This window comes from Pongo pygmaeus, chromosome 5 (assembly GCF_028885625.2).
Source record: "Pongo pygmaeus isolate AG05252 chromosome 5, NHGRI_mPonPyg2-v2.0_pri, whole genome shotgun sequence".
NCBI classification, from domain to species: Eukaryota; Metazoa; Chordata; class Mammalia; order Primates; family Hominidae; genus Pongo; species Pongo pygmaeus.
This window is the reverse complement of record NC_072378.2, coordinates 41,948,303-41,961,471: the sequence shown is the minus strand read 5'-3', so window position 1 is coordinate 41,961,471 and position 13,169 is coordinate 41,948,303. Positions and strand designations below refer to the sequence as shown.

The window sequence follows — 13,169 nt, the reverse complement described above, 5'->3', positions numbered from 1 at the left end:
ACCGCACAGTGTGCCACGTGGGTGTGCATGCACACTAATGGTCCTACTGCTTCAGGATGCCACCACACCTGGGCACGACTACACACACACGCCTATCCAGGCAGCCCCCTCGAAGACGTGGAAAATGGGCCCAGAAGGACACCTGGGCATGGGGGCGGACGTCTCCAGAGCTGGTGGCACAGGTAAAGGAACCCTGAGGCAGTGGTCCTCTCCATCCCTGCAGCAAATCAGCTGCCTTGCTCCAACACTCTGGCAAGAACTTGGATTTCAAACTAGTGAAAGAACTAGGGCAAAGGATTGGGACTCTGGAAGAAAACAGGAAAATGACAGAGAACCCTGTTTAACCGTGGAAGGGACAGGAGGCACAGGGGAACTGGAGGTGGGTGGGCCCTGTCCACAGTGAGGGCACATGCCCAGCGCCCCTGCAGGGCTGCTCATTCCATCCACTCACAGAAACCACCACCACCACAGCGACCCTCACGTTGCTGCTGCTCTGCCCAGGCTCCCTGAGCAGAGCGATCTTTCAGCTTTAATGCTCCTCCCCTCCCAAACCTCGGTGACACACACAGGGCCCGGTGAATAGAGGACGTTTAATATTTCAGCGCTGGTCAAACGGAACACAAGTGGGGAATACATAGGAAGGGGGCGGAGGGCCCCCTGCCTCTCAGGAGGGGTGGCTTGTGAGGGGTGTATGTGGGGGGTTCTTGGGAAATATCCAAGGAGTCTTCTCAGTAAAGGGGCCAGGCCAGGGGTGTTATGAGCATCCGATACGCCCAGTCCTTGGCCTTGAGTTGGGGTCCCCCATAGGGGGTCTGTGGAGAGTCTCACTTTTTTCCAGCTCTTTTGCTAGAATCCACACTCCCAGCATGACGGGTGACTTGGTCCTAGAGAGGGGTCTGGAGAGCCCCCAGGAAGCAGCCCAGGGTCGGGGAGGAGGGCTCCCCTGCCCACTCCTGAGGGGGTGAGAGCCCACTTCCTTCCCTCCTTTCTCCTTCCCCCAGGCTGGGCAGGAGCGGAGGGGAGGGGGGCAGGGCCCTGCCTCCACTGAGCCCCAGGGTCCTCGGGGTGGATGGAGGAGGGGTGGAGAGAGAGGGTCTTGGCCACCAACAGACACTGTAAACTTTGGTTTAAAACAATAACTTAAGTGGAGGGAGGGCTTCCAGCCTGGGGCCGGGGTGGGACACTGGGAGGGCAGGTGCTGGGGAGGCGACAAAGGAAAAAGCCAACAAAAAGTTTTGGTTTTTGCTTCCGGCATAAGAAAGGTCTTTGGTCATCCGTTTAACTGGGGGGGCGGCGGGGGGGAGAGGCGGGCAAGGAAGGGGAGCTGAGGGTGACTGCAGAGGAAGGGGAGCTGAGAGAGGGTGAGGACTGCAGAGAGGCCTGCAGGCTGGATGTGGGTGTGGAGCTGGGGTCCAGCCTGGCCTTCCCCTGGGCTCCCGGCCCAGGCCCCGCCTCTGGCCTCATGGGGAGCTTGGCTCCACCTGCAGAAGTGCACCTGGCACAGACCTCTGTGGGTGAGGCGGTACCAGGCCTCTTCCCATGGGGGCGGCTGGAGGAGCCCCCAGCAAACGGGGGTGGGGGTGGAGGTGGAGGCCTGGCTCAGCCTGGTTCTGTCTCAGGTTGGGGGCGGGGCTGGAGCCAGGTGGGCCTGCTCACATGGACCCCCACAGGGCACACAGACAGTCCCACCCCAGCAGCAGAGGGGGCTGTTTCTTCTGGGGATGGAGGAACAGTTCCTCCACCCAGGCCAGGGCAGGGTGGGAGCTGGGGGTGGAGAGTTCTTTCTTCACAGTACGGAAAAGAAGGCAGAAGGGAGCACGAGTTAGGAAAGTGGGGGCCTCTGGCCAGAAAACATGGCCAGAGCCAGGTGCCAGGGGGCCCTGGGTTTGAGAGGGGTGGCTAAGCCCCGCCTGCGGGTCTCCATGGTGCTGAGGGGCCCTGTGGGGAGAGCTGGTGGGGGAGGAGGGCCCTGCTGCTGCTGGTGGTTGAGGGGAGGCGGTTTCAGATGTGGGGAGGGTCTGAGGAGGGGTCTGAACCCTCCGTGTCCTCTACTGGTCCAAGACCAGGGGTTGTATCCCTGGGGGTGGGGACCGTCCCTGCCCCTACGTGTTTTTGTCAGGTCACACTGGGAGCTGCTGGCCCGGGCCTCCCCCGTCTGAGTCCTGGACTTGCCTTGAGGCTCGGGAGGGGCTGTGGAGTAGGGGAAGATGGGGCCTGGATTCTGGAAGGGAGGGGTCTCACCCCAGCCCTGCCGGTCCCTACAGGCCCTTAGGACAGTTCTTCTCCCGGCAGCTCCTCCTCCAGGTCCCTGTCTTCCGGAGGCCCCGAGGCGCTGGGGTTAGGGGTGCCCAGGGGAGGCCCGGGCTGCCTGTCTTCCTCCGCCTCTGCTGGCTCCTCCTTCACCTGCACCTGGTGGCTGAGGCAAAAGTATGGCATGGGAACCAGGCGGCTGTCGTCCGATGCCCTCTGCCCCTGCCCCACAAACTCACCCAGAACTCTGGGGCACAGTGGGGAGCCCACAGCCCCCTCCCCAGGAACCCCTCAGACCTGAGGGCTGATCTCCCCTAGGGCTCTCTTTTAAGAAAAGCTGGTGCTGGGGCAGAGACTGCTCTGGGTTGGGGAGAAGAGGGGAGCAGAGGGGAGATGAGCTAACGGAGGAAGGAGAAGAAAGAGAGAAGAGAGGCCAGGTGAGGTGGCTCACACATGTAATCCCAGCATTTTGGGAGGGAGAGGCCAGTGGATCACCTGAAATCAGGAGTTCGAGACCAGCCTGGCCAGCATGGTAAAACCCCATTCTCTACTAAATACAAAATAATTAGTCGGGCGTGGTGGCAGGCGCCTGTAATTCCAGCTACTTGGGAGGCTGAGGCAGGAGAATCACGTGAACCCAGGAGGCAGAGGTTGCAGTGAGCCAAGATCTTGCCATTACACTCCAGCCTGGGTAATAGAGCGAGACTCCGTCTTAAGAAAAAAAAAAAAAAAAAAAAGAAGAGAGGAGGAGGAAAAGTAAGAAAGGGGGAAAAGGGGAAAGAGAAGGTAGGGAGGTGGGGAGGGGTTGTAAGAAGAACAGGCAAGTGGGACAAGGGAGGGCTGAGAGGGCTGATGAAGGAAGGAAGAGAGAAGCCACTCGTCCTGGGGAGAGGTGTGGTGGGGGTGGGATGGGGAACCCCACCCAGGGTGGGGGATGACGCCTCCTCCCTGGTGGTTGAGGGGCACTGGGGTGGGTGGGGGTCCGTGTTATGTGCTCACCTGTACTGGGGTGGGGAGAGGCGAGGAGGGCTGCTGCTGCCGTTGCTGGGCAGCGGCTCTACGGGGGCACCCACGTCATCGTGGCTGAGGGGCAGCAGGCTGCTGGCGGAGCCAGGGTTCAGCATGCCAGGGCTGTTGAGGAGGGGGAAGCTGCTCTCGGCCAGGGCGGCCTGGAGGGGCACAGGGTTGGGCCTCGTCAGTGGCTCCACAGGACGGGGCACACTCAGTCAAGTGCTGGGCCTTCCCCACCCACTAGAGAGCCGCCTGTGTGTCTGCCTACTGGCCCCACGGGCGGATCTGTCTGGGCAACCCCCAAGCCCCAACTCAGCCTTTGAATGTATCACCCCTCCCCCATGGCTGGAACTCTGACTCCCTGACCTCCTCCTACCTCCCAGCTTTCCTGGAACCTGGGCCTGGCTTATCCCCTCTCCCAGGGAACAGAGAACCCCCAGACTGACAAACCAGGAAAGGGGATGCTATAGGTATGCCATCCTCCCAGCTGCCTGCCTTGTCTGAACCCAGCCTTGAAAGCAGAGGTGGAGGCTGGCCCCGAGTTGGGGTGGGGCAGAGAGGTGGGGTCTTGGAGAGTTTGGGTCTTCACCCTCCTTCCCTCCTCTGGTGAGTCCTCTGCAGGGGAGGATGGGGGTCTCTTGTATGAGAAAGCAAGGGAGCGGGAGGTAGAGGTGAGTGGGTGGGCTCTGGGCCAGTCACCTGGTAGCTGGCATTAAGTGCTCCATAGCTGAGGCCCGAGATCATGTTCTTCACCAGGGTGGGGCTCCTGGAGGACAGAGAAGGCCATCTTTGGCTCACTCATTCACTTAGCTCTTCATTCGCATCTCTTTACTAAGTAAGGGTCTGTGCTGGGAATGGGGCCCATTCCCTATTCCAGGAGGCCAGGGCGGATCAGCCACTGTCTTGGAGCAGCTGTGTGTGTACTTGGTCTGATTCGGTCTTCACACTCAACTGGCCCTGCAGGAGCAGCCCCTTCACAGGTGGGTGCAAGGGGCTTGGTTCAGGGACCTGTCCAGGTCTCGGAGCTGGGAAGTAGGAACTGGCATCCCCCCAGTGTCTGCCTTCACAGCATGCTGCCCCCCCCCACCCGTTTTCTCTCTCTGGTCTAGATTTTCCAGTGATTGGCAAGGTCCAATCTATAGTCTCAGTAGTTACACACCTGGTCTGCCCACACTGTCTTGCCATCCTAGATTCTGGAACATGTCAGGCATATGCCCAGCCTGTCCCACATGCTCCATACAGAAGGCTTCTCTGCACGGGAAGGTGTTCGGGAGTTGGGACAGGAAAAGCAGTGGCTGGGGGCTGTCCCTCTTCCAGTGATGACACCATCACAGAGCTCTCACAGAGCTTAAGGAAACGGCCAAAGGTCACCAAACTGGTGAGAAGCAGAGGTGCAAGCGCAGCCAGGCCTGGAGACTGGCCCCTGGGCATTCACCGGGGATGGCTTCCTTCCATTCTCCAGGCTCCCACACTGCCTGGGGTGCAAAGGCTCCTGCCTGGACAGCAGGCATCTTTGAGGGGAGCAGACACCCCACACCTCAGAGACATCCATCTAACTTGCTCTCCTCTCCTTACCCAGGGGCTCTGGCCCAAGGGGCACAGCAAGCAGGTGGCTGGGGTGGGGGTGTTTGAGGTGGGGTGAAGGCCACTGCTGCTACGTGGAAGCCAAAGGGAGGTCCTGACCCTGTCCCAGGCTCCTCAGTTTCTGTTTAAACTGCCAGGTGGAGGCCAGGTGCGGTAGCTCACGCCTGTAATCCCAGCATCTTGGGAGGCTGATGCGGGCAGATCACCTGAGGTCAGGAGTTCGAGATCAGCCTGGTCAACAGGGTGAAACCCCGTCTCTACCAAAAGTAAAATAATTAGCTGGGTATGGTGGCGGGTGCCTGTAATTCCAGCTTCTCAGGAGGCTGAGGCGGGAGAATCGCTTGAACCCAGGAGGTGGAGGTTGCAGTAAGCCAAAATCGTGCCACTGCACTCCAGCCTGGGCAACAGAGCAAGACTCCATCTCAAAAAAATAATAGGCCGGCTGCGCTGGTGCACGCCTGTAATCCTAGCACTTTGGGAGGCCAAGGCAGGTGGATAACCTTAAGTTGGGAATTCGAGACCAGCCTGACCAATGTGGTGAAACCACATTTCTACTAAATACAAAAAAAATTAGCGGGGCGTGGTGGTGGGCACCTGTAATTCTAGTTACTCGAAAGGTTAGGGCAGGAGAATTGCTTGAACCCAGGAGGTGGAGGTTCCAGTTAGCTGAGATCGTGCCATTGCACTCTAGCCTGGGCAACAAGAATGAAACTCCTTCTCAAAAAATAAATAAATAAATAAATAAAATAATAAAATTTAAAAAATAATAAATAAATCAGTAAATAAATAAAATGCCAGGTGGTGAAGCTAAGCACAAAAGACCAGGAGGGCAGAGACCTGGTCCTGGAACCAGCTCTGCCACAAATCTGCTCTGGGGCCTCCTGCCAGCCCCTAGCCCTCACTGGCTCTCCTCTGCCGTAAGATGAATTGGTGGGGTCCCGGGACCTCAGAGGTCTAGTCATCCTGATAAGTTGAGAGAGCGGGTGCTCTGGGGGTGGCAGCCCCTCACCCATGGCCCGTTGGCCGGCATCTGCCTGTGTGCCAGCTCTGGCCAGAGCTACTTGGGGCCCCTGTTTCTCTTTGCTACCAGGCCTCCTGCTTGGCCCCTTCCCTCAGTCAGAGTGAGGACAGAAGAGGACATAAATGTCTGCCTTCTGATTATCCATCACTTCCAGATTCCAGCCCCCTGTCCCCAAGCACTATCTCCTCTACTCCTTTCTCCCCACACCCCTTCCCCCAGCCAGGAAGGATCTGGTGCACATGTGTACCCTGGAGAGGTAGGGGGTGGCGGTGCGTTGGCTCCTGCCCCCTGGACAGGTACACCCCATCCAGCTCTGGACCCACATACCCTGTCATCTTTGGCGGTCTCCGCTTCTGATACTCCCGCTCGTCCACAGTCCACACGGCACCCTTGACGTTCTCCACGCGGACGAAGCACTTGTGCAGGCTGAGGTTGTGGCGCACGGCGTTCTGTGGGTGCAGTGAAGAGGAGCTCAGAGGCAGCTTGTTTGGCCAAGCACAAACATGATAGTCGTCATCCCATCCCACGTCCCATGCAGCAGCGGCCCACCTTCCCCAGCTCAGGGATGAGCAGGGGAGGGGGATGGGCTGGGAGGAGACCTAGCCTAAAGGGAAGGCGGGCCCCTACCCTTTCCTTAGAGCCAGGGGCTCCCAGCCTCTTCACCATGGATGACCCATTTTATTAGCTGCCTCCTCTCTCCCTGCCACATCTTGGAAAGTTCCATCTACTAACTAAATGCTAACTAGTTAGTAATAATCTGTTTCATCATCTTTGTTAATCAAAGACACATGTAATTGTTACTCAGGGCTTTGGATCAGCAGCAGATCACATTCCGGCCCCGGCATCTCTGCAAGCCCAGGATGCTTCATCTCAGGTGCATGCAGAATTTCCACTAAGCTTTTACAAGTTTGGGAAAGAGCTCATAAACCCTCACTGCCACCTCCACTGACCCACAGGAGCCTGGGAGCCATGCTTTGGGCTGTGGCTCAGAACAGGCAGCTTATATTTTGAGAGCACAAGGTATACAGTAAAGGCCTCATACATACTTGTTGAAATAAACAGGGAGAGAGGAGAGTGTGGGTTGACAGCTGAGAGGCAGAAAGAGGAGAGAAAGAAGATAAGTCACCTTGTCTGTCCCACCTCCTCTTGGCACGATAACTTCAATAATTGAGGTCATCTGGTTTGTAGGACGCTTGGGTGAGGGCGGGGTGCTTGGCCCAATTCCCCCCCTCACTACCATGGGAGCCCGGACTAGGGCCCTAGTCTGCCCCACCTCATCGTGTCCCTCAGTCCTGTCCCTGCACCCTCCTCTCTCAGCTGTGCTGCCCCCACGGCCAGCTCCCAGGTATCACCATCCCTGCCTGCATCCCTGTCCCTGTTACCTGTCCTCCCTTAGCCTCCCCCGCCTCGTCCCCATCCTTGTCTCCTCTTTACATTTCTAAACGGGGAAGAAAGCGGGTAGGGCAGGCAGCCCGTGCCCCTGGAGATCCCTCTCCCTCTCTCCCTTCCAACTCTTGCCACTTGCAACTGGCCCGATTTCATTACCAATTTTAATTTGCCTCTAATTAAATCCTGTGTATTTTTCCGACTCGCTTGCTAATCCACGAGGGAGGCGGGCGGCTGGAGTGGAATCTCTTGGAGCGATAATTACAAAGGGCCTAATCACGCCGGGGCTCCTGCCTTGGAATAAATTTGCCCGCATTACGGGGCTCCGATCCTCCGCTTTGCAAATGAGAATGACCCCAATTTCCGAGGATGGCCTCACCGGGGCTTTTTTCCCTCATTTCGAAGCCTGATTCGTGATGAGAGACTAATTCGTTACGCTGAAACATTAACGGCAATTTAAGGGGTCTGGCGGGGGCTTCGTAAACAAAAGGACGGGCCCACAACACCGGCATTGGGAGGGGATGGACATGGGGAGGGCCAGCAAGGACCATCAGCTTGGCAGATGGCAGCTCTGTCCCCGGATGAACGGCAGCTGGCTGGGCCCACACCATGCCTGCTCCCAATCCTTCTGCCCTGGTCTGAGGTGGAAAGTATCTCAGGGTGGGAGCCAGCAAAGGTGAAGAAGGCAAAGAAGGAAGCACAAATAATTCGGGAGAGGAGCAGAGATGACCTGAGGGGCTGAGAAATGAGTGGAAAGTAGAGGTGGAAGGGAAGCAGAGTTAGGTGTAGACGGCATATTTCCCAAGTAACATGAATGGACTTGGCTGAAAAAAACCAGAAGGTCAAAGTGGACCTCAAGCTGGATGGATTCTGCTGTGCCACCATGAGGAAGGCTCAGGCAGTGGCCTCAGGCACAGAGGCAGCAGCAGAGCACTGCTAACTGGGAAAGTCACCCACTTAGTCGTTCACCTTCCCCAGCCCAGATGCTTCTTACTGGACCCTAGACTAGGTGAGGGGAGATGGGGGTGAAGAACTAGGAGGAACACACCACAGAGATGTCAAAGGCTGGGCTGGGCTGGGCAAGGGCGGCAGGGTTAGAATATCAGGGGGGTGGCTTCAGGATGGTCACTGAGTAGTTTAAGAAGTCACCTAAACCAGGTCACCTAACCTGACCTCAAGAGAAGAGAGAATTAGAAAACTGCAGCAAGGCATAACAGGTAAGAGAGAAGGAAGGAAGGAAGGTAGGTGGCTTAGCAGTACTTTGCCCCTAAAGAGGAGGCTGTCTTATGGAAAGGAAGCTCTATATTGCTACCCCTAAAGGCAAAGGATTAATATGCATTATTAAACATCAGGTAATAATTATAATCATCCCTTACGTTTGTAGGACTCTATCATTTATAAAAACCTGGTATCTGAACTGACTTGGAAGCTGGAGACTGGACCAGGTGGTCCCAAGCAAGCCCTGCTGGCTCAGAAAGAGGGCAGGAATGTGGTTGGCAGAAAATGACATCACTCACAGCCAATTAGAGCAGCTGTCCCAACAGCCTCCCAGCTTCTCTCCCAAGCTTTGGGAATTGGGTATGGGGATATGAAAGTCATGATGCAGTCCCTTCTGCTGCACTTAGCATAATCCCAGGGCAAAGGGTAGGCAGGCACTGTGCAGACCCCACCAAGTCCTGGGCGCCGGTGGGGAGGAGGGGCTCAGTAACACTTGTTGAAACCTAGTAGGATTGGGGGAGGTAGCCCGTTTAACTGCAGTTTCTTCAGTGGCCAGCAGGGGGACTCAAGAGCCAGGGATCCAATTAAGGTTCTGAGAGGGTGTCCTTCCCTGCGTCTAACCTTCCCTGCAGGGGCCAACACTCTCTCCTTCTTCCCCCCGCCCCGCCCACTCTCCCAATTTAGATATCGCCTTCCCACCTTGAGACAGACAGACAGACAGACACACACACACACACACCCCTTTTGGCTATAGAAAAATAAATGGCCTAGTGCCCCAGCATCTCTGTGTCCCATTTTTCTAGAGTCCCCCCTCTTGCCTGCTTCTGCTCTCCCAGGAAAACTTACGGCTGAAGGTGTTGAAATGACTAATTGGATGGAGACAATTATCTTCCTGCCAGGGATGGCAGAGCTGGGGAGGGCTGTGAGTGCCGTCAGTGCCCCAGTGTGTGGTCCATGGCTCTTGGTCCATCCGTGTGTCTACACCTGCACTTTCCTAGCCTCACCTCAGGCTTCAGAACATGTACCTTAAGCCAAGGTATCCAGACCCTTAGGGTCTCTGTGAAATTCGGCCCAGGCCTCTGTACCAAGCTTGGGCATTAGCAATTCCTAGGGGCCCTACCTCATGGGGCTGATGTCTTTGGGGCCCTTGGGGGTGTACCCTAGAGAAGAGAAGGATTGCTTCCCAGAAAGGAGGCAGCACCAGGCTGGAGGGAAGGGATCATTAAAAGGTTATGGAACAATCCACAGCTCCTGCTGAGGTGGGCGTGGGCACGCAGCCCTGGCTGGGCCCTTGGGTGGCTGTTTCTGCAGGACTAATGGTTTAGGGAACTAATTGTTAGGCAGCCTTGGTCTCCAAGGGATATGGCAGGTCCAAGGGTGACTGGGGCCCAGAAGGTGGAAGGGGCCTGCTTCACCTTCCAGGTGGCAGTGTTTCTGCGGAAATAGGCGAACATCCTGGTGAACCAGTTATAGATCTCATTCAGGGTCAGCTGCCTGTCAGGGGTTTCCAGGATGGCCTGCAGGGAAGGAACAAGCAAAGGGATCGTCAGCCTGGGCCTCGAAGGGTCACAGCCCTGGGTTCCCTCCCCCAGTATCTCTCTCTTCTGCCTAGCCCCGAGCTCACCTTGTGAGAAGACCTGCTCAGAAATGTGTGGATAACAAGATGGGTGGTGGCTGGTGGGTCCCCTCAGAGGGACAGGCTGGTTACAGCCCGGCCAAAGATAAAGAGGGCAGGAGCCTCCAAGGGCTATGTATTTGTACAAGGATTGGAGCTGCTTCTGGAGAGAAAATGCCTTTAGTACCGGCCCTGGACCGAGGGTGAAAGCAGTCAGTCCTGTCTTTCTTGGAAGAGATGTCCACGGGGTGGAGGCTGTTTGGAATTTATCCTGATTTTGGCAAAAGGCACCCTAAGCACAGTGTGTGTGTGACAGAAAACATGTGTGTGAGGGTGTACATGCCTGTGTGGGTATCAGGGAGGACATATGTGTCCATCTAAGTTCATGCTTGAGTGTGAATACTATGTGAACACTGGTGACATGAAGATCATGGGCTCAAGGGAAGAAAGAGGAAGGAGACAGACGAAGAGTGACCCTGAGTCTATTATGGGGGGCTGTGTATGTGGAAATGAGCACATGAATGCCACGCTGGTGTCAGTAGGAAGAGCAGTGTGTGCACCTCCAGAGACACATAACCCTATGCAGCAGGCTGACAGGGCCCAGCCTGCAGGAGAGCCCCGCACAGCAGAGAGGGAAGACTGCCATGTGAGAGGGAGCGGGACAGCTCCACTGCTTGGCCCCAGGACCTTCCTGGAGGCAGGGGTGTGGCGGGGGCTGAGGGAGCAGCCTGTGTGCCATTCCCCACCCTCCTCCTACCTGCCCTGCTCACCTGGCGGATGAGGGAGGCGTAGGTGAAGGGGGGCCGGACGTCGGCGTTCTTGTAGAACTCATGATTCTGGGCCAGCTCTGGGGAGACAGGCAGAGGATGAGGTAGCCAGATATGGGGCTCAGATGGGAAAAACAGCCTCACGCTGCTGTCGCCCTGCAGCCCCCAGCCCACCCTCACCTGAGGAGATGGGGGAGCAGAACTTGTCGCTGCTTCTCCGACGGGCTGGGCCCCCACCATGCAGGGAGGCAGAGCCCAGGCCAGGGGGCCGTAGGGGGGTGACAGGGGCTGCGGCCGAGGTCGGGGGGTGCACGAGACCATCTGGGAACGAGTCTGCTGCAGAGACGGTCACCTTGGAGAATGAGGAGGAGCCGGGGACCGGGTTCAGCTGTGAGCAACGGGGAGGGTACTGAGACCAGTGCCCGAGGGTGGGGGTCCCGAGGCTCCAGGGTCTGTGGAAGGCTCTGGGAGGGGCGGGGAGGGGAGCAGCACTCACTGGCTGGCTGAAGGGCTTGGGTTCCGAGGGCCGCATGTGCAGGTGGGCCATCATGGCCTGCAGCCGCTCGCTCTCCTTGGCGAGCTGTGGAGGGTGGCAAAGCAGGAGGTGAGTGGGAGGCTGAACCCTGGAGGCAGTATTGTCCCACCCCTCCACTGCCAGGCCCTTCAGAAGGCCGCAGATTCCCACCCCCATTCGCCTCCTTGCCTCAGCATCCACGCTCCCTCTGTGACCAGCTCCAGGGAGGCCTCAGCAATGCTCTACCCCTCAGGGGCTGCCAGCTCCACGAAGCCTCTCCCTTTCTCCCCCGGACAGTGACCATTTGAGCCCCCCCAGTCCGTCCTGGCTGGAGCTTCTCTCTGCCTCTACATGTTGGGGGGCTTCTTCCTACCCACCCACGGGGGGCGGCCACTGTGCCTTGCGCAGTGACACTTGTGTGTGAGGGCCTCGCATACTGAATGCAGATGCAGGAACGGATGAATGGCTCAGACACCCCGTTCATAAACTCAATGGGTCTCTCATGACCACCCTCTCACGGCAGGACGCTCTGCTAGGTGCTGGAGGGAGATGGGTAAGCACAGAGGAGCTGCCCTGAGTCACTTCCTGGGAACCCTGTGCTGCCGAGTGTCCCCTCTCAAGTAGCTGGGATACTCCCTTGGGAAAGCCAGGCTGCCTGGGTTCTAATCCCAGCTCTGCTGCTCACAGGTAAGTTACTTTAGCTCTGTGTGCCTGTTTTCTCTATCTGGAAAATGGGGAGAATAATGGTACCCACCACATAAGGTTGTTGAGAGGATTCCTTGAGCTATATAAAGTATTTAGTACAGCACAAAGTAAGTGCTCCATATGTTAGCTGCTAATGATTATTTTTGATGTTTCTATGTAGCATGAGTCTCTTCTGGACCTCCCAGCAGAGACGCCCCCAACCTTGGTTTACCCCTCAGAATCCAGCTGTCCTCACCTCACAACCATGGTCATTAGGACCTAGAAAGCATAAGATGGTGGCTTTGACCATAGGACCCTTCCATGAGACCCTCCCAACAGAGCCCACCTAGCAAGTCCCTGCTGTGGGTAGGCAGGGGCTGGAGCCCGCCATGTCCCTTCCCAGCATCTTCCGGGCCACACCTGGATCTCCAGCTGCTGCACCACCTGCATCTGTACCCGGCACTGGGCTGTACTCCGGTCATCCAGGGCGTGCTCTGTGTTGAGGTGTCTTCAAGGGGAAGAGAGGAGGAGAGAAAGTTGGCTCTGGTTTCCCTGCTGCCACCATCCTCCCATCCTATCCTCTAATCCCACCCATGGCCTGAAAAGCAGACAGACCAAGAGATACAAAGAAGAGAAAGAGGTGGAAAAACGGGGCAATGAAGGAAGGCTTCTCCCTTCTCGTCAGCCTCCTTTGATGTCTTTGCTAAAATCCCAGCTACAGAGAGATCTAATTGCAAATGAACTAATTAAGTAAACCTCTGACGAAGCGTGAAAACAATTTGTTTGACCCTGATGCTGCAAGGGTCTGGGAGACAGCGGAGTTAATCAGTCAGTGACAGAGCCTGGCACGGCTGTGGCAGCTGGCCGCCTGCTGCCAGCCGCCTGTCCACCTCCCGCCCTGCCTGTCTGCGGCCCTCAGCCTGTCACTCGCCATCACTCCCCGGGGCTGAGGCTGGAGGGGAGCTGGGTATGGTGGGGGGAGGAGAATGCTTATGTTTGTCCTCTCCTTCTCCTACTCGCACCCTGTGCTGGGGATGGAGTCGGGGGAATGCAGGCCCAGAAATATAGACAGGGTAGGGAGTGGGTGATCAGGGAGTCCGTGGGGGGCAGAGAAAGAAC

General features: G+C 57.1%; 1 protein-coding gene across 11 annotated transcripts in view; it reads right to left on the bottom strand.

The window, feature by feature from the left end:
- Nucleotides 1-571: 571 nt before the first annotated feature.
- The window catches only part of FOXP4 (forkhead box P4), a 34,985-nt gene continuing 22,387 nt past the window's right edge, over nt 572-13,169 (bottom strand). For 4 of the 11 annotated variants that reach the window (XM_063666198.1, XM_063666199.1, XM_063666200.1 and 1 more), the window contains exons 8-17: nt 12,471-12,558; nt 11,349-11,432; nt 11,033-11,240; nt 10,856-10,932; nt 9,886-9,987; nt 6,194-6,315; nt 3,961-4,027; nt 3,250-3,419; nt 2,746-2,961; nt 572-2,416 (exon numbers count right to left, since the gene is read on the bottom strand). In XM_063666198.1, the coding sequence (XP_063522268.1) occupies nt 2,269-2,416; nt 2,746-2,961; nt 3,250-3,419; nt 3,961-4,027; nt 6,194-6,315; nt 9,886-9,987; nt 10,856-10,932; nt 11,033-11,240; nt 11,349-11,432; nt 12,471-12,558 (1,282 nt within the window). In that variant the 3' untranslated portion in view covers nt 572-2,268. The remainder of the gene's footprint in view (nt 2,417-2,745; nt 2,962-3,249; nt 3,420-3,960; nt 4,028-6,193; nt 6,316-9,885; nt 9,988-10,855; nt 10,933-11,032; nt 11,241-11,348; nt 11,433-12,470; nt 12,559-13,169) is intronic. The other 7 variants (XM_063666203.1, XM_054491859.2, XM_063666204.1 and 4 more) reach the window with 3 other exon arrangements.